The 27400-nt window shown below is 33.4% G+C and overlaps 1 protein-coding gene across 5 annotated transcripts; it reads left to right on the top strand.

Moving 5' to 3' along the window:
- The first annotated feature begins 275 nt into the window (after nucleotides 1-275).
- On the top strand, nucleotides 276-19688 carry LOC128234181 (receptor-type tyrosine-protein phosphatase alpha-like). Of its 5 annotated transcripts, none has more exons than XM_052948241.1 (26): nucleotides 276-397; nucleotides 2657-2989; nucleotides 5055-5171; nucleotides 6003-6284; nucleotides 6450-6749; nucleotides 7629-7913; nucleotides 9573-9857; nucleotides 10096-10407; nucleotides 10603-10740; nucleotides 11014-11047; nucleotides 11196-11415; nucleotides 11578-11665; nucleotides 11824-11900; nucleotides 12256-12292; nucleotides 12453-12550; nucleotides 13604-13720; nucleotides 14761-14915; nucleotides 15255-15390; nucleotides 15478-15609; nucleotides 15781-15901; nucleotides 16245-16306; nucleotides 16474-16602; nucleotides 17002-17127; nucleotides 17222-17355; nucleotides 17575-17710; nucleotides 17966-19688. In XM_052948241.1, the coding sequence occupies exons 1-26, from the start codon at nucleotides 340-342 to the stop codon at nucleotides 18080-18082; spliced, it is 4029 nt and encodes a 1342-aa protein (XP_052804201.1). In that variant the 5' UTR covers nucleotides 276-339; the 3' UTR covers nucleotides 18083-19688. The 5 variants fall into 5 exon arrangements, with proteins under 5 accessions (XP_052804201.1, XP_052804199.1, XP_052804200.1 ...); XM_052948239.1 differs by having other exon boundaries at nucleotides 5055-5393; XM_052948240.1 differs by lacking the exon at nucleotides 10603-10740 and having other exon boundaries at nucleotides 5055-5393.
- Nucleotides 19689-27400: the final 7712 nt, after the last annotated feature.

The following is a 27400-nucleotide window of genomic DNA, read 5'->3' as shown; positions in this document are numbered from 1 at the left end:
TTGTCGTTTCGACAAATCCGTTATTTAAACATGTTTCGAATTGTACATCAATGATAAATTGCATCGCTTTATTTACGTGTATGGGGCTTCGTACTAATTTACTTGTCTTAAATGTAACCCAAAAGATTTATTTACAGAAAAATGTCATAGCTTGTTGTTTTTTGTCAAAGTCCACATATAATGCACACACACGATGCTAGTTTTCCTAACATCAATGAACTCGTTATTGTTTATTGTTTAGAGGCGTGTACTACCTTATCCAATCTTGCACATGCGTTTAATGCATATATAAGTATAGTACGCTATTTACAGAAATTTATCATATTGCTTAATTAAAATATGGACGAAACTGTTGGATTTGTGTTTATAAGCATTTTACATTTTGCTCTTAATTGCGGTAAGAAACATATAGTTTTATACAAAAGGAATACACACAATCAGTTTGATTGTTTGTCGCAAGTGGTTATGAAAGAAATGCTAAAAAAATGTTTTAGATAGTATAGCTTTAAGATAATCTTTACAGTGATAACAAAGACTTAGGATTGTTTAATGAATAAGTTGTAGGCCTAATAACTAATTAAATCTGACGTCGGTAATTTAATCAATTGGTGTAGCTTATTGCCCACGACATTCGTTTATTATTCATCTGATGGTGAGAAGTTTTTTCTCATTGAATATTGTCTTTAATCAAAACTTTATTCTTAAAGTTATATATGTGTTTAAGTACTGAAGACAGATTGTACAAACAAAATATGACCAATGGGGGGACCTGTATGTATGTGCGTATTTCTAAATCTCAAAATACCAACACTCAACAGTGTGTATTCCTAATCTCAATAGCAAGTTCAACAGTTATTAGTGTAATATGTATGAATTGAATAAACACTCAGAAATAATGTTTAAAAATACATATAATTGTTTTACAACAATATCCAACTACTATGTTGTTGTCATGTTGCATCTGTCAATTGACAGTTTTATGTCAACATAAACTGCTGTTTTAATGTTCTGAAGGGTCTGAATCATTTTGGCCCATAACCTATAAACGGTGCCTTACAGCGTTTCCGTTTCGATAAACACAGAATTTCAGGCAAAACTATAGCATAGGGCCACGACCCGCTTTTTTTTCATTAACACCATTGATTGATTTTAATACAAGGAGTACAATTTGAGTCGTTTTTTTTGGACTGTAAAGTTAATTGGATAATACACTGAATCAGATGAAAGCTTACTGTTTTCCTACTAAACTTAGTAAGCCATGCAGGTGATGTTTACTATTTATGGTTGAATCTCAAAGTTACATCTAGTTTAGGTATTTTGCACGTCAAAGATTTCAAGTTAAATTAGCTCACTTTATGCGCTCGCAGAGCAATTTGACATTAAGTCAAACGGCATGTGAAACGTTTCGTACAAATGCAAGATTCACAAAACATTGCTTGTGGTTTTGGTTTCCATGGTAGTATTAAGTTTTTTTTATTGTCTGGTGATATTCACCTTTATCCAGGTCCTAGTTCATAATCCCTAAGTAGTTCATATGGTGAAACGTTAAATTGTCTCTGTAGTCCCAACTACCTTTCCCTTATGCACTATACTTTTTAGAGACTTCTACCAAATTTGGATTTATTGACGACTACTGAACTAAGTTCCTTCGATATCCTTACACTTTTTGAATCTTGGTTAGCCAATGCAATTATAAACACACATAATCTAATCACTGGTTTTCCTAGACCATTTCATCGGGATCGGCAAGGAGATTCATAGGGTCGTGTTGCCGCTTATATCAAAGACGGTAACACTTCTAAAAGAGGAAATGATTTGGAGTTAATTGCGTCAATTCTCTGGTTAGAAATAAAGATACGCACATCTAAACGTGTACTAATCGGTGTATTCTATCCTTCTAACCCTGGTGTCAACTATTTTAGCATCATTCTATAAATTTGGCGAGAGAAAGCGAGAGAAAGCGGCATTGATGATATTATCATTACAGGTGGTTTGAACACTTTAGTCAATAATTCAGGGCCAAAAAATCTACTCTTTAACGCAACAGTTTGCCATTGAACAACTGGAAGTATTTCATTTAAACCAAGCACCCTTCCCTCTTTCTTCCGTTTATTTTTAATTTAACTGTCTCATTATGTTCTGGAACAGAATAAATGACTTTTTTGGTATTCGATTAATGAAAAAAAACTAACTTATTGACTTAAACATTGTTAAAAAACATGAATTTGTTCAACTTTTAACTACAATCTAATCAGTGTACGTCGTCTGTCAATATTTTTTCTTTAAATATTTAATAATATTAAACAAAGCAAATCCATGTTTTACAGTTCACTTAAATACCACCACTTTAATGAATTCAACAATATCAATATCATTGTGACATCTGAACTGTAAGCTGTACACATGTACGTCACTATCTCTGAACTTTTGCTAAGGTTTTGAGAATAACTTTTTAAGATATATTTATCTTTCGTTCTTATCCTTTTCTCTAGATTGAACATGTGTTTCTGTTTGTCTGTTTGTCTTTATGTTATTTGTGTATAAGCTAATGAATAAAATATATTTAAACTAAATCAAAGAATCCTATTGCACAGTGTTCGGGGGCTTTACTTCTGGGAAACAAATATTCGCATGCAAATCTATTTGACTTTTCCAGGATGTTCAGATGTCTTCTTGTCAGCTGACCGTCAATTTGTCACGGAATATTCGGCGCTGACGTTCACGTGTTCAACATTGAATGATGCACGTTTTGCTGACTTCTACGAAAATCGCGAGACACACGTGGCTAGAATTGGATATAAAGGAAACAAATGTACTTCAATCATATACGATCGCGTCTCCAACTGTTCCTGTTTGAACCTCACAACCTATACATGCACAACTATCCCTCTTAACAGAACTAACAACAATGATATTTGGAGTTGCGTTTCTACACAACATAATTTGGCAGGAACGAAAAGCAAAAATTACATAACCATTGATGTCAGAGGTAAGTAGTTGGCAAATTTATGAATACCTTTTGTCCTGAATATAAATTATGAACCTTATATATATAACATAAAGTGTATACTTTCGGGAACATTATGAAACTTTTGGCTGTGTTTTGCGATTATCGCCGACGCGATTTTAATAATGGGCGTGGGATAAAATACGCCTATTTCATAGTTAGAATGACCACAACTTTTGTGTTCCGTTATCATTGAATGAAATTTTGTTTTGGAAGAGATGTTAAAACCTCGATGTTGTGAAATAAATGTTTCTGTTTAGTCCCTTTGTACTTTTATTTGATTGATAATCTAGTTTTATCAGCATGATAATCTAAAATATTATGTCCTGCGTAGAGGCACACTACAGTCTACTGGTTAATTCCATGCCAAATTCCCCTGCACCTTGAGGTAAGGCCCATTCCCCACTATTTTCGGCGCAAAAACAAAATCACCGCTTTCACTCAGCACTGCGGGGCCACCTAGAAGGTAAATAACGGCTCATTTCTCTCGTTATCCCCTTTAAACCCCCGGACCTGGGGGCCGTGGTTACAATTGACCGGTGCATAACCTGGTGCATAATGCACGTTTAAGGAACTTATTTCAACATTATTTTGGATATATATTTTACTCCCTTAACGCCACAAGTCAACTGATTCACACCAATGTAAATATATTCTTAAACTGTAACTCCACAGTATTTAACACTGCACTTTTAAATAAAAAATGTAGTAAATTTACACATAAATAATTATATATGCATATATGAGCATATATAATTTTGTTGTGCTTTTTATAGTCACTGAAACTGCACTGGCAAAACATTAGGCATCTGGCACATTGTTTGTGTGTAAAATATTGATTAGTATCATTTTGAGTACATATATTGAGATAAACAACACATCTGAACAAATTTAATGTCTTTGATATACAAGAAAAGAAACAAGGTATGTAACTCAAACTTACCAGATTTCACAGTAGAGTCCATTTGTTAAGTTTCTTAATCAACATACAAACAATCCATTTTAAAATGGGTGACATGAAAATAGGAGCCAATGCCCATTAAAGTGGTATGCGATATGTTGGTATAACTTAATTGTCTTGAGACAAACAAGCCAAATCCAATGTCACATTCTCGTCTTTTTCTGTAGTCCGAACAGCAAATTACAATTCTCAGTGTATCCCCGTGTAAACAGGTCATCACGCAGAAATATTTAAGAGATGTTATGCTTTGGTATAAAAAAAAACAATTCCGTTCCGAAATATCACAAAATGACAAACGCACTGATTTTATGAACAACAGTCTTCAAACTAAATCCACTTTAAAATTTTGTAAAAGGCGGCCATTTTCCTTACAAGCGCTTAGATGATGATAATAAGCAAGTTTCAAGTTTTATTTTCATCATGACATATAATATGCAGGAGGCCAAGAAAACGTTTTGACAGTCTTGTGTGTTAAAAGATCACGTGAATTGCAAGGTTTCCGAAAAGAACATTTCACGCTATTTTTAAACTTAAAAAATATTATGCGCTTTTTTAATGGGGAAATCACAGCTGGGACATCGACATGGTTGTTGTGTTTATTCTTTAAATCATGTAAAATGATGTATTATCGGTCTAATGTAAGCTCGTATTGACAAGCTTGTTTTTAACAAAAAAGCTGTTTCAGCCGATTTTGGAATCATCTGGCGTCTTGTCCCTTTTACATCATAGCGGTACAATGAAAACTACAAGGACAAGTCATTATGAACCTTTTAGGCGAGGACAGACCTTTATGAAGTCCACTGCTGACTAACTGGTGTACGATATCATCAAGAAATGTGCTAAACGTGGTGTTTAGTTTCATGGTCTAATTGTTGAAACAGAGTTCATTGACAGCTGAAATGTATTGTGTATATAGGTTAAAATTGTAATTGACAACAGTTTGTATGGTAATATACCACCATGCCCATTGTCAATCTGGCGTCCAAGATAAGACAATCTACGTGAAAGCTCAATTTGGTTAGGTATTTGTTAAAACTGTACATTATTCCCTATTATTTGATTACATTGTGACACAATTGATTTCAGTACCAATCGCAAGTGTTTCCATAAGTCCACATCAGAACAACCCGATGACAATAAACGAAGGGGAAGTTCTTCAGTTAACATGCGAGACATCATATGGTTTACCAGCTGCAAATATAAGTTGGTACCTGGATAATAACACAGATAGTGTCTATGTCGATGATCGTATTTTAAATGCTTCAAAACAAGAAGTCAATGAAACTGTTGATCGAACTAAATCCGTAAAGAGCACTCTGACACATACTGTCAGTAGGGAAGAAGACGGCATGGGTGTGTATTGCAATGCAAGTAATGGGAAATATATCCGAGTATCAAGCACGGCGATAAATCTAAATATTCAATGTAAGTTTGTATAAACATGTATGAAAGAGCATTGCTATCTATTTAACTTTTGTCGGCTTCGTCATAGAAATTTAAGGCTACGTTATATAAATGTATGCAAAGTTTATACCTGTAATGCGTCTAACGAATATTAAGGACACATGTAAATTGTGTATTCGTCACATTGGCATGGGAAACCCCGCGTGAAGTTTGTTTAAATCTTGTATCATTACACATGGTTGCAACGGAAATGAATCACAGGGTCTGTGCTTACACGGCTTGATTCACTAACGGCTTTTAGTCCGATAACAACTGTAACTGCTACTGGTATATTAAGTGTTCGTATTATCTTCATTTCAGTTAAGGAAATATGAAATTATACATCTGTATATTCCTTATTAACCTAAACAGCTTTCTTCATAACGTATTAAACCTTTACAAATATACAAAAAGTATAAATTTTATATATTATTACAAATGCTCCCTTAGTCCATTTCATATATTGGTTTAATTGTGTTTTGGTAAACTCTATACAGACCTTTTCATATTCTTTGTTTTTAGACTAAAATATATAAAATAAATGTTTTCTATGGAAATGTTTTTATACTGTCGTGTACATTATTTGCACAGATCAACCAGGCACTCCTTCCTTGAAATTTGTAACGAAAAACACGAAGATCACAACAAGCCGCATTTTGGTTATACGGAATGAAGAGGTAAGCATTGCCTGTACCGCTGACGGAAATCCACCTCCATCTTACACGTGGTCAACGGGCTATGTGGGGCAAATCATCAATACAGCATTTGACAGTGATACTAACCTTACGTGTGAAGTTTCTAATACCTTATACCCAACTGGTGGTGATAGCACAAAAGCTGCGGTTGATTCAATGATTGCAGTAAATGTATTGTGTGCGTATGAATTTGTATTATTTTTCAAGTTCAAAGTACTAATGCAACTAATAAAGATAACATAAAGAATAAGAAAACTATTGCGGTTGATGTTTTCGCTTATAGACTAATTTGTTATCTGTCATCAGTTTATGAGAAACTCAACCATTGTTTTGTTTTATTCAGATCCCCCAGATATTCTTGCTCTTTGGGTTAATACGACGTGCATGCAAAACTATCCTATAAAACAAAAAGTTCTTCGAGTACTAGAACATGACCGAGTTAGAGTGGAATGTTTTGCTGCTGGAAATCCGGAACCGACTTGCCAATGGACCAATCATTCACAATCGCGTACACTCGATATTTTAAAGGCCGCTAAAGAAGATGCAGGAGCCTACGTTTGCCATGCTTTCAACACAATGAAAACATCATTCGGAAGTTCAGAGGTGGGACGAAATATTTCATCGTTTCATCTTGATATATTGTGTAAGTAAACTTGTGCAAATTGCAAATATGATAAATGAAATTGATTCCATGCAACGACTTTGGTACATAACGGAGAGCCCCTAAAACATGGTTTTGCTGATCTTTGTGTCGAAAAACAGTGAATAATTTGAAGATGTTGACATGTGACAATGTGGCTTTTTGTTTGTTTATTATTATTAGATAAATGGTTCGTGTTATGTTATGGTGCACAGTTATTCATTCAAAGTCGATTAATTGTTCAATATGAATATGAAAAACAAAACAATAATTTATATTTCGTATGATTTGTGAATGTTAACTTGAATGTATAAACAAGTGCAATTTTGGATTTATATTGCGGCTATATTTCTATAAACCACCGGTAGTATAAAGTATATTAACTGCATTTTGTGTTAAACAATATATGTTGGAGTTATAGCATTACGTACACATATGAATATTCGCACTTGTTTTTCTTGATGATAATATTTGCGTTCATTTTGCATTATTCAGTCGACTTTTTGTGATCTCTGTAGACAGAGAAAGAAAGGTGTGGGTCATGCATATGTAAATCACGCAGTCCATATTCTCAAAAAAATCCTGATCAACGATAAACTTATAACAACCAAAATTATTAATACATCTAGTATGAACGCTTGTCTGCGATTATTCAAATTATTCTATCGAATACGATTTAATACTTTAATAACTTTAATAATATGTGCAAACATTACAAATCAGATGGTAATTTTTTAACTTTCGATCACCGTTAGTAAACAGAAAATGTATAAAGGCGTTTCTGCTTCCGAATCTACCTACCAGAGTGTATTAGATTGGTGTCCTGTTTTCAAAGAGTGTTACAGGATGCTTTAAGAACATTGTCATTGCTTTATCTTTCAGATCCACCAAACATAACAAACCTCAACCGATCTGTTGAGGTCCTTGAAGGTGTTAACTTCAATTTAACTTGTGAAGCGGAGCCGGGAAATTCAAATGTTACATCATATTATTGGACAAGTACATACCTGCCAGGAATAAATACATCTGACCAATACCTGATCATACAAAATATTTCTCGAACCAATGAAGGCATATTTACTTGTTTCGCACAAAACATAATGCAACGGACCGGATGTACGGAAATTACCGGAAGTGATGTGAAAAATGTTACTATCGATGTCCAATGTATGTTTTTTGGTTTTTTTAAATAAACCAATTAATTAAACGGTTAGATAAATAGAAATATAATCATCAGAGAACCAAAATATGGCCTGTTACTGGAATAATGTAACTACTGCCGCTTAATTAGTAATGTATAAGATGTATGGATCACTAAAGCACAACGCGATTTAAATCAAAGGACACGATTCTATTTTGATGTGTATTCGTAAACGACCACCATTGATTTGTTAAGCATTGTTTTACCTGTAATCCCCACTAAACTTGAGAAAACGTATTACTGCGGCATTCTTGGTTTATGATTGGGTCGAATGCGAAATATTGGAAATAAGACAATCTTGATGAATTTATTGCTTTGGCTGAGAGGAAAAATAAGAAGAATTAATAATTAAAGGATTATTATTCACATACTAATAAAGCATGTTGTAATAATGGGTTCTAAGGATTCTAGTCTCATATGGAACTTGCTCTCGCTGTTATTTTTTAACAAAAGAGATAAACCTTAAATTAAATTGCAATATATGGGCATAATACATAAAAGCTTCCCAAGAGCAAATAAAACTGAATGTGATATCTAACTGTAGATTTTTATTTAATCAGATTATAATATAGCAGATATATGACTTGTGAAGAGCCACAAATATATACAAATGTTGTTGTGGTGAAACAGGTCATTTTCCAATGTTTTTTGTTACCTAATAGTAAGTACAGTTACATTTGTTATCATCTGATACCGATAGTTGAGTCTGCAGTTGTCTTGCAAGAAAGAGTTCTTGTATGGAAATAGTAAGAAACATGGATTAGATTTACATAAGTTAGAGACACGATATTTTTACAGCTGATGAGTCATACAAAATATTGTAAGCAAGTGTTCTTGATGATGTATAGTTAAATGTTCTATGAAGTCAACATACAACAATGTATAAATCAAATATAGTCAACAATGTGCATTGGTCACATTAATATGAAGGACGCAACTTGAATTAGTATTTAAATGGATGTACATTTAAAAAATATCGACATTGTTCTTTAATTTTCAATGTATGCATGATTATATAGCTCTATTAAAAGGTTTATTATCAATTTGCTCATGATTCTCATTAATTCTTAAGATTATTTTGAATTGTATTATATTAATATAAACATACTTTATTTCCCTTATTATTAAACGCTTTAGACTGTAAGAAATAAGTATGGTCTAACTCTAGTAATCATATAATTAGAAACATGTTTAATGAAATTGACCCACTTTGAATATGTCATATGCGTTTGAATATTTATTTGTATTACAAGTCATGTAAATGTGATTTTTGCTTTTTTCTACATTACGAATACATATATTAACATATCATAAATCAAATGACCCATGATTGAAAATAAAATGTATCTTAATTTTCCTTAGCAAACTATATTTCAAACCAACACATACAAAAGCAACGTTTTTGTCAATACTTGGTTTTATTAAAAGAGTTAATGAAGCTCTTCCTCCTATCCTCATGCCACGCGTTCTAAAATGCACTGAGTTGTTACTTAATAAATTGTCTACATTTGATATTCCTACCTGTCAAACCTTTAGGGTTGATTATAATTTGTAAAACTTTATGATCTTTATGACCAAAGTGTTTGCATTTAAAGTGTGTTTGATGTCACGTACTATATTTCTAGATAAGGCTTCAATTATGACGTTCACTGCTATGAATACTACGAGAACTACAGTTCAACATGGTGATGAAGTAAACTTCTATTGTGAGGTAGATAGTGATCCACCTGCTTTTATCAGCATATTAACAGCAAATGGATCGATTATAAAAAACATCCATGGGAAAAATCAATTAAATTACACCAAGAAAAGTTCATGCTTAACAGACATCGGTCCTTTTACGTGTTTGTCTGCAAACAAGCACAACAGTAAGCAACCTGACAGAAGAAACGTCACAGTAAATGTGAAATGTAAGTGCGCACTAGCGTCGAATCAGATTATGCTAGAAATGAGTAAAACCTTTTTAGTTAAAAGACATAGACATATTTCCATCGAAAACGCGAAACTGTCTTTACACAACAGGTATACGTACCAATCCGATTGGTTTCAAGTTTTGTATCATTTCGGTTTGATTACGGATGGTCTGATTTAAATTAATGAACTGATTTGTTGAAAAAATAATCTACATTGTTCTTATTATATTTACAGGCTCACCTTTATATCGGCCGAATTACTTTCCAAAACACACCTTTAAAATTAGACCAGGAAGTAAGGTAGAACTTCTTTTCAGTGTATTTTCGAACCCTCCTCCAACTTATTTCACGTGGACAAACGTTTCAAACAATATGCAAATTCCAATAGTCTCAACAGCATCAGACAGAGTTATTATCAACTCTACAGATAACATGTCAACTGCGCTCATTATAACAAGTGTAGCATCCTGGGACTCCGGCAATTATTCCGTAAGGGTTGAGAACGAAATTGGCTACAAGATCGAAACGTTTTACATTATTGTAGACGGTAAGTAAAACCACGGATATTTGTTGCTCGTTTGAACATTTCCTTGATGCGATGGCATAAATTCATTCTTTATGCATAACACTTGACATACTTGTTAAATATCGCTCTCAATTCAAGTATGCATGAAGACATTTTGCCAAAAAAAAGTAATCTCAACTATCCACATGTTATCATATTTCGAGTTGTGCGTTACAGTTCAATCCACTATTGCTAATACACCACAGAATGATAAGAGGAATGGAAGTAAATACATTATTGCCATTGTCGGTAGTGTTTGTGGTATAGCTGTTGTAGTTTTACTTCTCCGTTTATGGTGGCTGAAACGTAGTAAAGGCTAGTATGATTTATTTTTCTCAGCATAGAGCCAAGTCGCAGTCTGTGATCTTGACCAAATACCAATAAAATATTTCCGTTAAAGTATACAATAATACTAAACAATTATATTTTATTTTTTCGTTTTATTTGTACTAGTTTGGTTGGGTGGTTAGGTAGGTAGGTATGTAGGTAGGTATTTGATGTCTGTATTTTTATATCTCCTATTAAATGTTGATATAAAGAATATTGATAACAAGTTCTTGTAAATGAATAAACTTAATTTTGTTTTAGGCACACCAATTCATGTCAACAACACATTACAACTGTAAGTTTCGAGTGATACTAACAAAGTTTCTTGTGATATACTACATATATAGATAGATAACATGAACGTGTTTAATTTATATTTTGCTTCTCAATAACAATACTTAATTCATAAAACCATTTTTACAAAAACAATTTTTAAAACGAAGGTTACGAGATACCCGTCATGATAGTGGAAGGATGGAGACAATTGTTGACAACGTTTTACCAATTAATGATGAAACTCCAGAGTATGAAGGAGAAAAACACATATACGCAAACATACAGATAAAGGATGCTTTTGGTGGAAAGTCTTTAACAATTAAAACACTACGGTATACTCTACGACAGCTCAAAGTAGATCCTTCACCTTTGTTTAAAGAATTTTATGTAAGTAAGGCTATTACTTAAGAAGTGTTGCATTGGTAACTTTAATGCATCAACGGTCAAAAAGGTTACACCAACCGTTTTTCGTTTTATTTCATTTCCATTGGTATCTCAGGCAAGCATGTAATTTTATATCAAGAAATAAATTATTCCATTGTATTTCAGACATTGCAAATTGGTCTAAAATACGACACAAAAGACGCATTAAAGCCAAGAAACGTTTCAAAAAATAGATACAGAAGTGTCTACCCATGTGAGTACCAAATTCGATTTCTTAATGTTCAAATATGGGCGTTGCAGTTACATATTCATTTTCTTCCGCCTATTTGATGCTTAATTTCAATGCGCTTGATGTAACCAATGTATCATGCGTTTATTAACGATAGTGTCGTTTTATGGCAATAATTTCAGATGATGCTAGTAGAGTGGTCCTTCCCTTTGTAAGAAGGGATCCAGACTCTGATTTCATAAACGCAAGTTATATTGATGTAAGTGTTATGTTGGCATTTTGAAGCCAAGATATCTTAGTATTTGCTCAAATGTATTGTAGAGATTTTGTAACTTTTGTATGTGCTCCCTTTTAACACTTCAGTAACAGTCCCTTAATTGTATCATTGTACATACGAAAAGTTTTCTTTAAGTTTTTTCTTCAAATGTTAAGCATGTGCTGTTTTCCGTTACTTTGAATACTTGCATATTGACTCTTTGCTTTGGTGCTTGTCCGTTTTCCGTGTATATTCATGAAAATTCTACAGTCAAACAGTTATACATAAGATAAAATGCTTTGGAAGGTTTGCACAGTGATAGCATTTTATTTCATTATAATGATTTCATTTTCAACAGGGATACAGTAAACCAAGGAAATATATAGCTGCCCAAGGTATACTGCCATATTGGTTTACCAAATGCTTTTTTTTCTTACTAATACGTGTCTGCTTAATATTATAATATCGAAGGTACATGCATGTCAAATGTGAATTGTTTTTTACACCCATAGCATAAAACTTTGTTGAAAGGTAGAACACTGCTCAATCTTGCAGGACCTCTCGAAAATACAATCAGCGATACCTGGAGAATGATTCATTTAGAGGATATCAAGATCATTGTAATGGTTACGAATCTTATTGAAACTTGCAAGGTATGTTGAAAAGGAATATAATATTAAAGCACCTTATCTTTAATATATTATATATATAAATCAAATAAGAACATAATTCTTACTCTGAGCAATAATTGGAAATGTTAGAACAATTTCTTTGGCTTTAAACATAAGTTTTGACTTTTTGTCAAGACTTATTAAGTATAAAATGCAATGAATGAATTTACAACCATGTCTTACTTATTCAATGTAGATACAGTTAAACACCACTATTCCGAACATCGTTATCCAAAATTATTGCTATTTCGAAATTATTTTTCGGCCCCGATTTGATTTCTTCTTCGTTTAACTAAACTTTTTATCTTTTATCCGAAATCGCTAGTCCGAAATAATCGCTATTCCGAAGTAAAATAACGGTCACGATTTGGTATTTCACATCTATTTATCAATACTTATTTCGAACTCGATCATCTCAAACTGGGAATGCATTCGGGTGTCGGCTTGAGGTGACGATGAACACAATTAGCACTTGTTAAAGAATGAAATTGAACACGTTTGTTACAGAAATCGATGTCAGAAAATGAGCGGTTTATTTTTGTTGATGTAGTGTATATATAATTGCTGGTAAACACATCCTAAAAGTCATTAAAAATGTCATCGGATTCGATCTCCGCATTGCTCACTCGACCCGCTACCGAACAATGCGGAGAAGGATTCAACAGAGTGCAGCGAGACATCAAATTATTAAACATGTATACGAAAGTTTCCTTAAACCGAATGTCTCGTATTGGTAACGTGTAACATTTCAATCTTCACGACTAAGAATTTCACGTCACCTATAATTCGCGAACGCAGTCATTTTCTAAAAATTGTTTATCCCAAATATCGTTATTTCGAAGTAACTTTTGGGGTCCCTACGATTATGGATGAACGGTATTGAACTGTATATTAGTCGTCAATATCTAGAAATCCTATCTAAACGACGTGTGTTATTTTAACTGCATTGAAAACATAAATTATTAACGTGTGCATGGGCACCAAAACAATGATGATATGTACGCTATGTTTTCAGTTGCAAATGTTTTATTGCAGAAAAAATGTTCAAAATATTGGCCAGATGAGCGGGCTACATACGGAAAGTATAATGTCAAACTTGATCACGTTGAACAATATGCTGATTTTGCTGTTAGGCATTTCACCTACAGCATGGTAAGATAAAAAAAATTCTCAAAAATAATAATATCGCTTATATGTTTGCGAGCAAAATTGAAAAGTCCTGCATACCGGATAAGCATTTCCGGTGAAATTTGGTGTGCTGGAAAAGCTAAAAGATATTAGTTTTTGTACAGACAACAACTTTACATTAAGTGTGTGATTCAGGGTCTCTTGAAAACTTGTTCACATAAAACTGTTGAAATAAGGAAAAAAAATAATACCAGTCAGGAGCTTTAAAATATTTACATTAAAATATAAAGGGGAGATGAATTGGTCGTCATGACACCTTTTTATCGAAATAATGTTTGTCTCTTACTTTTCAGAAACATACTTGCATGAATACCCTTTGAACAAAGTTTCATGATTTTCAAAGCTTTTACACAATTTTTCTCCACATAGTAGTAGTAATATATTTGATCAGGCTGTAATTAAATGCCAGACTTTACGGACTATAAGCTATACAGTAAAGTGAAAAAGAAATGTGCGTCACTCATATGCATAGGGATGCAAGATTGATATGTTCAGCCCAATTTAACCGGAAATGCCTAACTAGTGTACACGATGGCCCCGATCGCAACAAAGTCCGCCTTTGGCCTGTTTCAATACACATCTTTTTGTCGTGCATTAAATTATATAAGTGTCATAGTTTTATAATAATGCTTCATATATATGTGAATTGAACCTTAGCCATTATTAAAAGTGAAAACAATTTATAAAATACATAATATAATATATTTCCATTTGTGACGTTATTTCAGAGTTAATATTATATAAGTATTGACTAAAATTCTTTATTGAATCGGCCGACAAAACTATTTCTATCCTTATTGTAACTGAATAAATAAGGCACAGAAAGGCATCACGAACGCAGAAACACAGGGCAAATGACCTTAGCATACTGTACTGTGTAGTGTTGGCTGTACATAAATGTTTCATCTGGTCGTCAGTATTTGTCACTTCGACACAGTTTTTCTTTGACATCTTTTACCAAATCATTCATTTTTCTTTGACATCTTACACTAAATTATACGCAGGAAGGAACCAGATTCAAACGACAATTGATTCAGTTTCATTACACATCATGGCCCGATAAAAATGTACCAACGACGGCTTTGTCTTTAGTGCAGTTTTGGAGAAAAGTGAGACAGAGTGAATTTGTAGAAAAAACACCCTGGATGGTGCATTGCAGGTTGCTATTATCTTATTATTATAAAAAGGAAAATAAATTGTAAACTTTCTACCAAACACATTGTATGAAAATGTTGTTTTGCCTTCAAAGATTGCCAATTAGGTCAGTTCACGCCCGATTTTAGTTAAAATTACTAGCAAATATACTATATTGTCATTTTAATATTTTTGGCCATCTATTTACTTAGGCAACATTTCGTGTTATTCCTATGAAAGCACTTTGTATTTATAACATAAAGTAAAATTTAAAATCTTCCATTATGATCTTATGAAGAATTTGACAGAGCTTATAATTATAAACAATCAATAAAACGTCTGAAAGTCATTGTTATAACTGTAGTGCCGGGGTAGGAAGGACAGGAACCTTCATTGCCTTAGACTATCTCTATGACCAAGGAAAGGTTTATGAGAAACTGAATGTTCCAGAAACTGTGAATGTTCTTAGAGAGCAACGAGTAAGCTTGGTTCAGACAAAGGTATGACACATCGTTCAATTTATATCCTTACATGAAATGTTTCCACAGCGTCTGGAACATAGACTTAAATATTCATCTATATTTTAGGAGCAGTATCTCTACCTTCATGAAGCTATTTCGGAACTGCTAGACCCCATTGGACTAATTTTTACTTCGGAAAATAGCAAGAGGTTTCAGTCAACTGTAACAGATGACAGAAAACTAAACAAGGAGTTCGAGGTATGCATAATTGGTTTTCAGTCCGCTCGATACTAAGACAAAGTTTAGGAGCTTTTACAATATGAATAAAATCGTTGTATTGCACACCAATATATTGTATTTTATGCAAGATAAAATCTCCTTTTTTCACGGACAAATATTGTTAACTTGTACATTTATTTTCACTGATAGGCGATAACAGATGCGGTCGTGAATGTGAAAACAGTGGAAAACGAAAAAGATTTTAACAGAATGCCTGACGGTCAATTACCGGAAAACAAGTGCAAATCAATCGATATGAACGTCATACCAGGTCTGTCTAGATAATTGCTATATTTGAAATCTGAAAATGAAGTAATAGTTTAAACATTACCAAGTAGTACTTATCACCAGCCTCATTTGTTGCAAAATAGACGTGTTCTTAGTACAATTTATTAAACCTTATTGAGTTCATATCTGCAATACCAGAATCAGAAATTATTGGCTGACTTGAATGTTTGAGGGTCTAATAAGAAAGACAATAAGTGAGAATTGATTTGCTTTGTCCTTGAAACTAGAAGAAACTAGGCCATTGCATGGGGACCAAAAGTACATGTACAAATTGTAGCAGATGAACTATTGAAATAAATGTTATGTTTTATTATATTCCCTTGCAGATGACATGTTTAGACCACTCATTTCGTCTGGAAATGATTTCATAAATGCTGTGTATATTCCGGTTTGTAAACATAACGCATATGTTAAAATATCTAAAAGAAATAGAATAAACCATTAATCATATTATCTTTGCATCGACAAGATACTTGCAAAACCTAACTACGTGACATTAACTGTTATGCATATATGAAACGGACTTTAACGAAATTATTCTTGTCCATATTTTAGACGTACAGAGAGGGTCAAAAATATATTGTGACGCAATTTCCATTGCAAAATACAACTGTTGATTTTGTTCGACTTTTGTGGGACCACAACATTCGAGATGTCGTTTTACTGGACCAAGATGACGATAAGGCATGTCTACAAAACTCGTCGGAGATCTCACATTAACTTCTAAAGTTTATAATATACACATCTAAAAACTACCCAAACAACAATTGTGTGTAAAGCCTTATATTAAATGCAATAAAACAAACCTTCTAATTGTATTTTTTAATGAATAAAAAATGGAGTAATTTCAGAAGTTTTTCTAAGTGTACGTGGCACAGACCATTCAAGCATTCAATGTCTGTGATATTATTCATAGGTACAATAGAGGTAGAACTAGAGGACCACTAGAGACAAATGTCAAAATACAACAACCGCAGATTTAAGTTTCATATCGTTATCAATAAATGATTCGGTTTCCGCTCCAGTTTCTGTTGCAGCATCTATTAACATAAATACTATTTGCGTTTCCATTTACGTTTTCAGCGGCATTGCTATTGGTCCGAAAACAAGAGTCCACTTTGTTTTGGACCATTTGTCATCAGTCCTTTATCCGTGGATAAGGCGAATAACTGCATTTCCCGAAGGATAGATATATCGTTAGCCGAAAAGGTATTTTATCATAAATTAAAGAACACAAACACACTAACAAGGCCGCATGTTCCTCTCTTTATTTATTTACATATTGTCACTTTATATTGTGCAGCGTCAAAGCAAACAGACGGTGGTACATCAGTTCACAGCCTGGCCTGGATATGTTAATCGCTGTGAACGAACGACCTTGACCGATTTCCTCCAGATGGTCAGTAGGATTGCAGGACCTGTCGTTGTTCAATGCCAGTAGGTGATTTCCCTCATGGCCTTAATGTCGATCAAGGTTTCAATATAGCATGACTCTTGCGCAGAATATATCCTTTTGAAACGAAAGTGTTTGTGTTGGGTACTTTCAAAAATGTATATGTCGTATGTCGACTTGTAAGCACTGGTTGAAACTGTAATTGCAAGATTAACGACGTTTGGCGTCAATAAAATACGTTTTAAATGCCTTTTATTTTTCAGCGATGGTTACTCACGCAGTGGACTATTTGCGGCACTTCTTTGCATTGTTGACCGAATTAAGACTGACAATGAAGTTGCAATAGCAGAAACGGTTAGGTTGGTGAAATACCGGCGCCAGGCAGCTGTTACTGATGTGGTAAGATGTTGTTTGTAAATGACGATGATGATGATGATGATGATGATGATGATGCCGATGATGATGATGATGATGATGATGATGATGATGATGATGATGATGATGATGATGATGATGATGAAAATGATGATGATGATGATGATGATGATGATGATGATGATGATGATGATGATGATGATGATGATGATGATGATGATGATGATGAAAACGTATGACATTTTGAACATAATCGTGTGTTCTGATTATTTGTTTTAGGAGCAGTACCAGTTTTGCCATGAAGTAGTTTTTGAATACCTTAAAAACAGAGTAGAGAAAGTCGAAGATAGCGAAAATCAGGAATACGTGAATATGACATTTCCCAAGTTCTTATAAATCAGGTTAAACCTGATTTCGAAACCGTTGCACTCCATGTACGCTAGTCGTTTGACAAAGTGCTTCACGCATCTATAGCTCTAAAGGATAAACGGAAGCAATTACTATTCGTAGTTATGTGGAGGTCGAAAATCCTGCGATGATTGAGTGAGGACAAATTTAAGATACACAAAGTTTATAGACACAAGGCCACGACATACGATGTTTTTATTGGTTTTGCTGTTCAATGTCATTTTGAATTCCTTGTAAGGAAATCTTGTTTTCCAAGTTTCGCATGTTATAAATGAGACAATTGACATTCATTACGAAGATAAATACTCAAGAGCTTTTTCCGCTTTTAAAGTAAACCAGGAAAATTACATTTAACAAACTTGCAACCAATTTGAATGTGTTTTCCTTGAAATTTAAGTTTATATATGTGTCTTATGTTTTATTTTGTATACCTGATTTGATCTATTTGTTTAGTGTCTTAAGGAAAATTTGCTGTATCCACTTTAAGAAAACGAAATGTATATGTTTAAACAGTCGATTGAACTTTAAAAATATATTTTTAAAAGCTGTCAATCGACTTATTTTGCTGAATTCTTGCGCAGTAATAATCATAAACTATTTCGAAGGTCCTCTGATTGCTTCATTTTACTGTTGGCTCATTGTCTCATTTATCTAAAATATATGGCTCAATGACATATTTTGTTCAATATATCGATCATTTGGTCATCATCCGGTGGAATAAGAATAAAAGCACACGTTGGACATACACTTAAATGTCGTATTAGGGAAGGACGAACATTTAGACAAATTTAATCTAAAATAACTTAAGATTAAATGTCATTTATTTATTTTACACATATGTTTATAACTATTTGTTTTCGTCATTCTTTCATATTGTGTGTGTATGCAGTTTATAAGTGTTTTATCATTATTTACTAAAATCAGCTATTTGCATAGGTGTCATTGACTATCATATCCAGCATATATATTGTTTTATAACTCAACTAAAACCATGTGTTCAAACTAATATTTTGTAATTGATTTTTAACTATTTTGTGATCATACAAACAACCAATGCCATACGACTGAAATTTATTACGCCTCTTGGTAGGAAACAAGGCAATTAAATTCCATCTTGATCAATCTGATTTAAAATTTATATTCCTGTCTGAATTGTATTTATTGTTTGAGAACAATGATGTTGCTATGGTCTCCACTGTTCTGCATAAGTATTGTTAGTTTAGAGCACTTGTAATGTTTCCTGTAATAAATACAATGTCATGTATTCTGAATAAACATAACTTCCTCCTTGTAATTGCGTCTTTCCTGTGAGTAACTTGCATATGATGATTAAGGGACATAATCAATGATTATAAAACTGCATGTGTGCACTGTTTAGTTGTTTTCCCTTGGTCTTTACGACTGCTTATACATTCCAAATGGGTGTTATTTCTCACGTGCAATGATTCAATTATAGGTACAAAGAAACCAGCCATTTATATAACATACAACAGTGAGCACTGTTTGGTCTGGAAGACTGTTATGTCATTGTTACATGCCAACTAGTATTGTTGTTTCACCTGTCATGTTTCAGAAATAAATAAAACAAAACTCTGATGTTGACACGATTTGAATTTATGTCATTAATTATTCCTTAAACAACCATATATTTCTGCATACAACATACAGCGAGAGCCTGCTGGTATTAAAGTATGGCATGTTATGAACGTTAATGTTATAAATGTGTTATAAACATGCAAATAATGATTTTTAATAGCTAAGATAACGATATTGATAACAATAACTCAGGTCAATTTTTCTAATTCTCCAAATTCTTGATTGTGAAACTGACATTAAGAGGAGTTCGCATTTTCCTCTCCAGAAATGACTCATTTTGATTGTTTCAAACTAAAGTATGAAGTCCATGATGGTATTTTGATATCTACATTAATGGTTATTTTTCCATTATCGGTTGTCAATAACCTTTTCAACATAAAATACAGTTTGATGCCATAAGAAACATGCGCAAAGGTCTGTGTTTAATATGAACAACGGTCCTTTATTCTTCATCAAAGCATATCGTTTTTTATTACCTCATTTTCGCGCAAGGCACATGGTATCATATATTTAAAAAGCAAAGGGAGAATAATACTGAATCTTGGTTTTCATCTATAATTAGTAACAAAACATTATGCCCTGATGAGTTGTATTTCCTTGTAAGTATTGCTTACAGAACTTAACCAATTTATGCTGCACCAATAGTGAAACAAGTAAGTCAATAATTCTAAATAAGTTTTTGTGCATCTTGCATTGCCTTGTCGTTGGTTTCTATTAGTAAATATTGTTTAACTGATGATGCAATAGAAATCTACTTCTTTACTAAACGCTTTGGACGAACCAATATATAATCCAAGTAGTTTGTATAACATCAAACGCCGATACACCTCAGTGCAATTTAATATTAAGAGTCATGTTCAAATGCTAACATTTGTTCCACAATAACTGAATCGCGGAAAACAAAACATTTTATGTGCGTATAACATTATGATAATCAATAATGTTAGCCCCTCCGAGATACAGTGGGAGGCATGCACGAAATCCCACACCTTGATGAAGAAAGTAAAATTCCCTGGGATCTGAGATGTTCCAGGCATTAAAATACCTTTCGGAAAAAATACATACACTAGCATAGACTATCGTCCGGGCCTATCAGAAATCACTCCCTAGTTTCAGCATTTAACAAACACATTGTACATTATGATATACACACATGACCCCAAAAAAGTTTCGCTTTAAGTTAAAGCATCAATGGTTTAAGCCCCTCCGTGCGAAATTGTAACGCCAGTGTAAAATGTATTTTGTTTTGTCTCATGGTACACTTCTAACTAAGAATAAATCATAATTTAAATCTTGAACCTCATATTTCAATGTTTAGCAATAGAGCAAATTTTGAAACGGCAACCGTGTGTTTTAGCATTTTAGCTCTCTGAAAACATCAAGTTTGAGCCCAAAACATTATGAAATCGATTTAAAAAAAACGTGTTTTGATGATAAATGTTGTATGTACAAAACAAACTGAAAAAAAATACGATATTTATAACAACAAGCACGAAGTTTCATTTTTTCCAACCCTTTCAAGTCGATTGTAAATCTGACATCAAGAAGTTACACGGCATTATGTATTTATTATACAAAGGGAGAATAATACTGAATGTTGTTTTTCGTCTATATTTAGTAACAAAACAATATGCCCTGATGAGTTGTATTTCCTCGTCAGTGTTCAGTACAAAACGAAACCAATTTATACTGCACTAAGTGTGAAACAAGTAAATCAATGATTATAAATACTAAACGTTTTGGACGAACATATATGTAGTCAAAGAAATAATAAGTTGTATAATATTAAACGCTGAGACACTTCAGTCCAATTTATTATAAATATTAAACGTTGAGACACTTCAGTCCAATTTATTATAAAGAATTATGTTTAAATGCTTCAGTAAATTCTACAAAAACTAAATCGTTGACAATTACAATGTGCATATAACAGTAGGATAATCAATAATGATCAATACTGATTGGCCACTCCTGGATACGGTAGGGCACACGCGAAATCCCAAACCTGGAGCAAGGAAGTATAATTCCCTTAGGTCGGAGATGTTCCAGGCAGTGAAATTCCTTTCGGAAAAGATAGGGAAAATACTATCACCCGGGCCTATCGGAAAACACTTCTTAGTTTGAGCATGTTGAGCAACTTGTTCGAGCAAATGAACATATCCACAACCTCTGATTTTAACGAGATTCTGTTACAGACTATATATTGAAGAGAAAACACACTCTTATAACCATTTTAAACGGTTAAACTTAACTTATTCACTGACCACTCCCCGCAAGTTACAATATATTAGTTTATATAATTGATGCAAATTACAAATGCTGCCATGTATCGTTAATGTATTAAACAGGAGCATACTAAAGTTTTGTCTGCACGTCTGCATTTTTTAAGGTTTATATTTGATGGAGAACGTGTTCGGTGAACTACCAGCATACGAGCAATGAATAGTGACTTCAGTTTACACCCTGGCTGCAGAAAAGTAAATATGTTGTTTTAACTGGATTCAAGCTTAGCCAATATGTATAACATTAACTAAGCGCAATAGGTTACATTGCGTAAACTATCATTATACAAAGTGATAATAAGACCGAATCTTGAAACACGTCTATTTTTACAATTAAACAATTTGAGCAAACGATTTATGTTTCCTTGTAAATATTTATATCAGATCAAAATTGCTCCATGATGCGCCTTGAAGTAAGCTTAAAAATCATCTGAGATTTATGTGCATCTGGGATTGATTTATTGTTCGTTATCCGCAGCATAAATGTGTATTTCAGATGGCTATTGAAACATATTCATACACTGGCCGATATGGAGGGATGTATGCAATACGTAATACAAGTTTATGTAGGTTTTAAACCATTAAACACTGCTGCTTCCTTTGATATTTTTATTAATGCGCTTTAGTGCAAGTTATCATAAAAATCATGTAGGTCAACCTGAGCGAAAACGGGTTCTGTTCGACATGTGTTAAGAACGATATCTCACATTTCACAAAAAATTGTTACATTTCCTTTGAAAATGTGATTTAATTGTTAATTACGTAGGTATATATCAATGCAACGTTTGTAAATGTGACAAATATGATCCTATTCTTCACACAAGTATTACGAAGAACTCCATAAAGTTAGTATATTTACAAATAGCAAGTGTTTGGAACATGTGTTGATACATGTTCTGGCACTTGTGCGGCTGTGATATAATTCAACGGTTCTAACTCCACATCCAGTACAATCCTATTTTTAAAGACCATCATCTGTAAATTATCAAGTCACAGCAAAAATGTATAAAACATTTAAATATATGTTCATTTCATTAACTGTTCAAATTATTAAACGGAACAAACCGTACCTTGATATCGTTATCAGATATTGTTACATGTACCTGTCTGGATTGAATCTTTTGACAACTTATTTCATTTTTGTTTACCCAAAATGCATCGCAACGACTGATTTTCATTCTACACCAACCAAATCAACGTAAACCCATATGCATGACCTCAACAAAATGCAACTATTTACACTACTAAATATGCAACTGACATCTGCCGGAAGCTAATATTCGTCTCGGAGCTATTGCTGCATACGTGGGATGTGATTTTTCCTCATACCCGCAGAATTTCTTATATACAGTGTCCAAATGCACACTTTGCAATATATTTCTTCATTGCAAATATTAAGTCTACATTTTCAGAATTGTGGGAATCTCACATGTAAATCAAACAAAAAAGGATAGAAAATAAAACTGCACCCATCAATTTGTTTTTGCGCTTTTTCGTTCGTTTGTTTGTTTTTTTCTGTTTTTTTTTTCTGAGGGTGATTCAGCGAGGTTCACATTTAATCCGACACCTTGAGCATGGAAGACAAATGATGTCATGAATCGTATATACAAGATTATGTTATATGGTATGCGCGTTTGATTGACTAATGAAGTCCGTTCGGTAGTCCACTAGTCACCATTGTCCAGGTCATCCCAAGATTGCAATTATCTGTTTTAAACGGGTCACTTCACTACTAGGTACTAGTAAATATAAACCGTTTTGCAGAATTTGATCGTTTTAAGACTTATTTCAGTTAAGGGTACTGAACTTTTCAAAACCAAATCCATCAATTTTGAAGCAAACTTTATTTAATTTATTGTATGGTACACTCCTTTCCAACGATGCGTCATTTGTTAAGCTATTGAGTAAATTGTCAGTGTTTGATTTCAAAATTATTCCGTTTGTATCAAAACACAAAATGTCTCACATTTCGAAACACAAAGAGTTGTGGCAGTTTGAGGATAAATTCTAAGCATACGAAAATAAACATTGTCTAGCTCCGATTGTAACACAATCTTGTTTTTTTTTAATTTATTTTTCTTCACAAGTGAAATCAGCGTGCTCGATATGACACAGTCTTCCTTTGAATGCTGGTAATTTACGTTTGCATTTTCAGGCATGACTAATTTCAAGTCAATAATGACGTCTCGATATAGACGTTTATATTGATGGTATTAGATTTTAAATCATCTTTACAAAATAGCATACAGTTTGATGACATTAGAAACAAACTGAGTATTGGTCCATACTAAATATCAAAAACGCTCTTTTATTATTGTTCAAAGCAGGACATCAGCTAAGAGCAAAGCAATACAACGCCTTATGTATTATTAAACAAAGGGAGAATAATAAGGAATCTTGGTATTTGTCTTTGTTTAGAAACCAAATAATATGCCCTTATGAGTTATGCTTCCTTGAGAGTAGACAGAACAGAACAAATCCAGATCATACTGCACACAGAATAATGTTTAGAAAATTGTAGAAAATGTAGTGCATCTCGCATGACTTTACCGTTGTTGTTTTTTTTGGAAGCATATTATGCTTACCTGAATTGGCAATCAAAATCTACTCGTATATTAAACGTTGAAGACAAACATTGCAATATCTAATATAAATGGTTTATCATTAAATACCGATGCGTATAATAATACTATGCCCTTATGAATTGTGTCATGTAACGCTATCTGCTGCGACTAATTGACAATAAGTTTCATGTGGTAATGTTCTAGGACTATGATAAAACCTTACAAACACACAGAAAGAAATGAGTTCTTATATAATGTAATGTTTCTATACACGCCTGTATAAATGATATTCATCGATACCACCTCATTTTCCTTAAACAGAGCACAGCATCTGTGCAAGTTCTACGCATGTGGCTTTATTTACTGACGAGGAATCCATGTTGAATAAAAGGCAGCCATCATGACAATTATGTAATTTGCAAGCGATCTTGTTTGGCGGAAAGATTGACAAATCATTTTACATGTTGTTGTTTAAGTTTTCATAATGCAAGGTCAGCTGAACAAACGAGTAAATTCGTTACGCTGAAAAGAAAAAGAATACTGACCTGCTTGGAAATGAAAGCTGCCTGGAGAAGCATGACTCGTCTGAAAACTACTTAACTATTATGTTATTTACACGACATCCGTACGGAAATTGATGTTTTGTTGAAAAGTTTAGTATATTTCATTTATGAGATTGGCGTGCGAGCATCGTTCATTATTTGTACAAAATCAACTAATTTACAAACTTTGCATTACAAATGCAATGTTCTTCTTCGTTCCTCCTGCGTTAATCGCGTGACATAGCCACAATATGTTCATCCTTCTCTTGCTGTTGTTGTGGTTAAAGCATCTATCATTTCGCTTGACCACTTCAACAACATTGTTTATATATGCACAATAATTATTAAACAATCCTTTCAGAATATTTCCCACAAATGGTTGAAAAGTAATCCTCACGGATCATTTTCTGAAATTTCACAGTGATTATTGGAAAAGCGAAACGACGCAGATCTGAATCATCTCATACACGCAGTGTTGTTAGAATAGCATGCAAACATAACACTGCGTTGCACTGAGTGCCTTTGCTTATCAATATGCTTCCATTGGTGAAATTCAGCATGTTTATACTGGTGGAAAGCCTACATGTGCATATAACAAAAAGGACAGTCAATAACTTTCAACTATAAAGTGTGGTTGTTGTTTATTGTTTATCGTGGATGGGGGAATCACATACCTAATCCCAAATTTACAGTAGAAAAGTCTAAATTCCTGGGATCGAGGATATTCCAGGCATTGAAAATACGTTTTTAAATTCATAGGACCAAGACTTTCGGACCTGTCAACATGCAGCCTATGGAAATAATCCCACAGTTTGAGCAAATGTATTGTGTTTTAACATACACATATAACATATGAACATATACACCAATAACAAAAATACCAAATGGTTTGGGCATCCATTTTTAGTAACACTTGCTTAAGCCCTTCTCATTGTAACGACAATGTCGTATGTATAAAAGATTAAAGACTTAAGTCCAAATATTTCCCGTTCCTCGGTGCAATTAAACCTTGATAGGTGCATTCAGTGTTGTTTACCTCCATAATTAACATTTCAAAGTATATGTGATACAATGGGTCAATAGTATATGTGCAATGTTAACACAATGCTCTGCATCCGCCTGTTTTGCAGTAAGTTGTTTGAAGCAATCCATGTTATCTGAATTAGCGGTCGAAACGAATATATGCAATATATAATGCAAGTATTATCAGTTGTTAAACGATAAAAGCCGATGATTCATTTAATATTGGCATTGCTACACTCTAGTGCAATGTATCATATAGAGTTTTGTTGTACCAGCTGTGCAGAATAGATTTTTTACACAACACAATCACATATGTCACATTACCTATATACCTATACCTGGTATATGAGTAGATTTTCAATTCAGGTAAACAATGTTACTGTATAACATGACTAATATCAAGCCATACTGACACCTCGATATCCAGGTTCATAGTTATTTCGTTGATATTGGGTTTTCAATTACCTCTAAGATATAATACAGTTGCATGCAATACGAAGCATACAAAGCATAGGTAAAAGCTTTACCTAAGCAATTGTTGTTTCAATTTCTTAAAAGCAGGTTAAATTGAAGGCCTAACTTATTAATATATAAACAAAGCGCAGTAAGTTACACGGCCTGATGTATTGTTATACAAAGGGAGGCTAATACGGAATCTTTGTATTGGTCTATATTTAGTAAAAAAAACAATAAGCCCTGATGAATTATGTTTCTTTGTAAGAATGTATAGCAGAACAGAACTACTCCATGAGTGACAATAAAAAAAAATAAAGTGACAATAAAAACCACTTTGGCACAATACTCAGTTATACTTGCTTATATTTTCAGGTAAGTATGCACGTTTTGTACTAAAACGAGAACTTAACAGGAATCTCTATGCTGCCAAGAGGAAATAATTGAAACCTTCATTGATGACGGGGGAGACATCATCCAGAATTCATGTCTGTCTGCCTAGATATATAGGTCCTTGAAACAGCATTCCCCCAATACCAGCATCAATGTGGGAACCTAGCCAGGCAGATAAGTAAGATATTGAACAAGTTACTTTTGTGAAAGTGCAGAGCTATCGCTGTAACAATAATATTTGCCATTTAAAGCTAAAACCAGTTTTATTAAGGATTGTTGGGATAAAGTGAGGTTTGTGCACATAAACTGGTTTAAACCCCCAGTAAATGTACATTTTACAGACCGTTCCAAGGTGGAACCTAACAATTATTGATAAACATACCTAGTGTTTTTTATATATAGTATGTATGCACTGTGCTGTTTTTGGAGTTTTGTGCTATTCTTCCATGTTTC

The sequence above is a fragment of the Mya arenaria genome, chromosome 5 (assembly GCF_026914265.1).
Source record: "Mya arenaria isolate MELC-2E11 chromosome 5, ASM2691426v1".
NCBI classification, from domain to species: domain Eukaryota; kingdom Metazoa; phylum Mollusca; class Bivalvia; order Myida; family Myidae; genus Mya; species Mya arenaria.
This window is presented reverse-complemented; position numbering and strand designations above follow the sequence as displayed.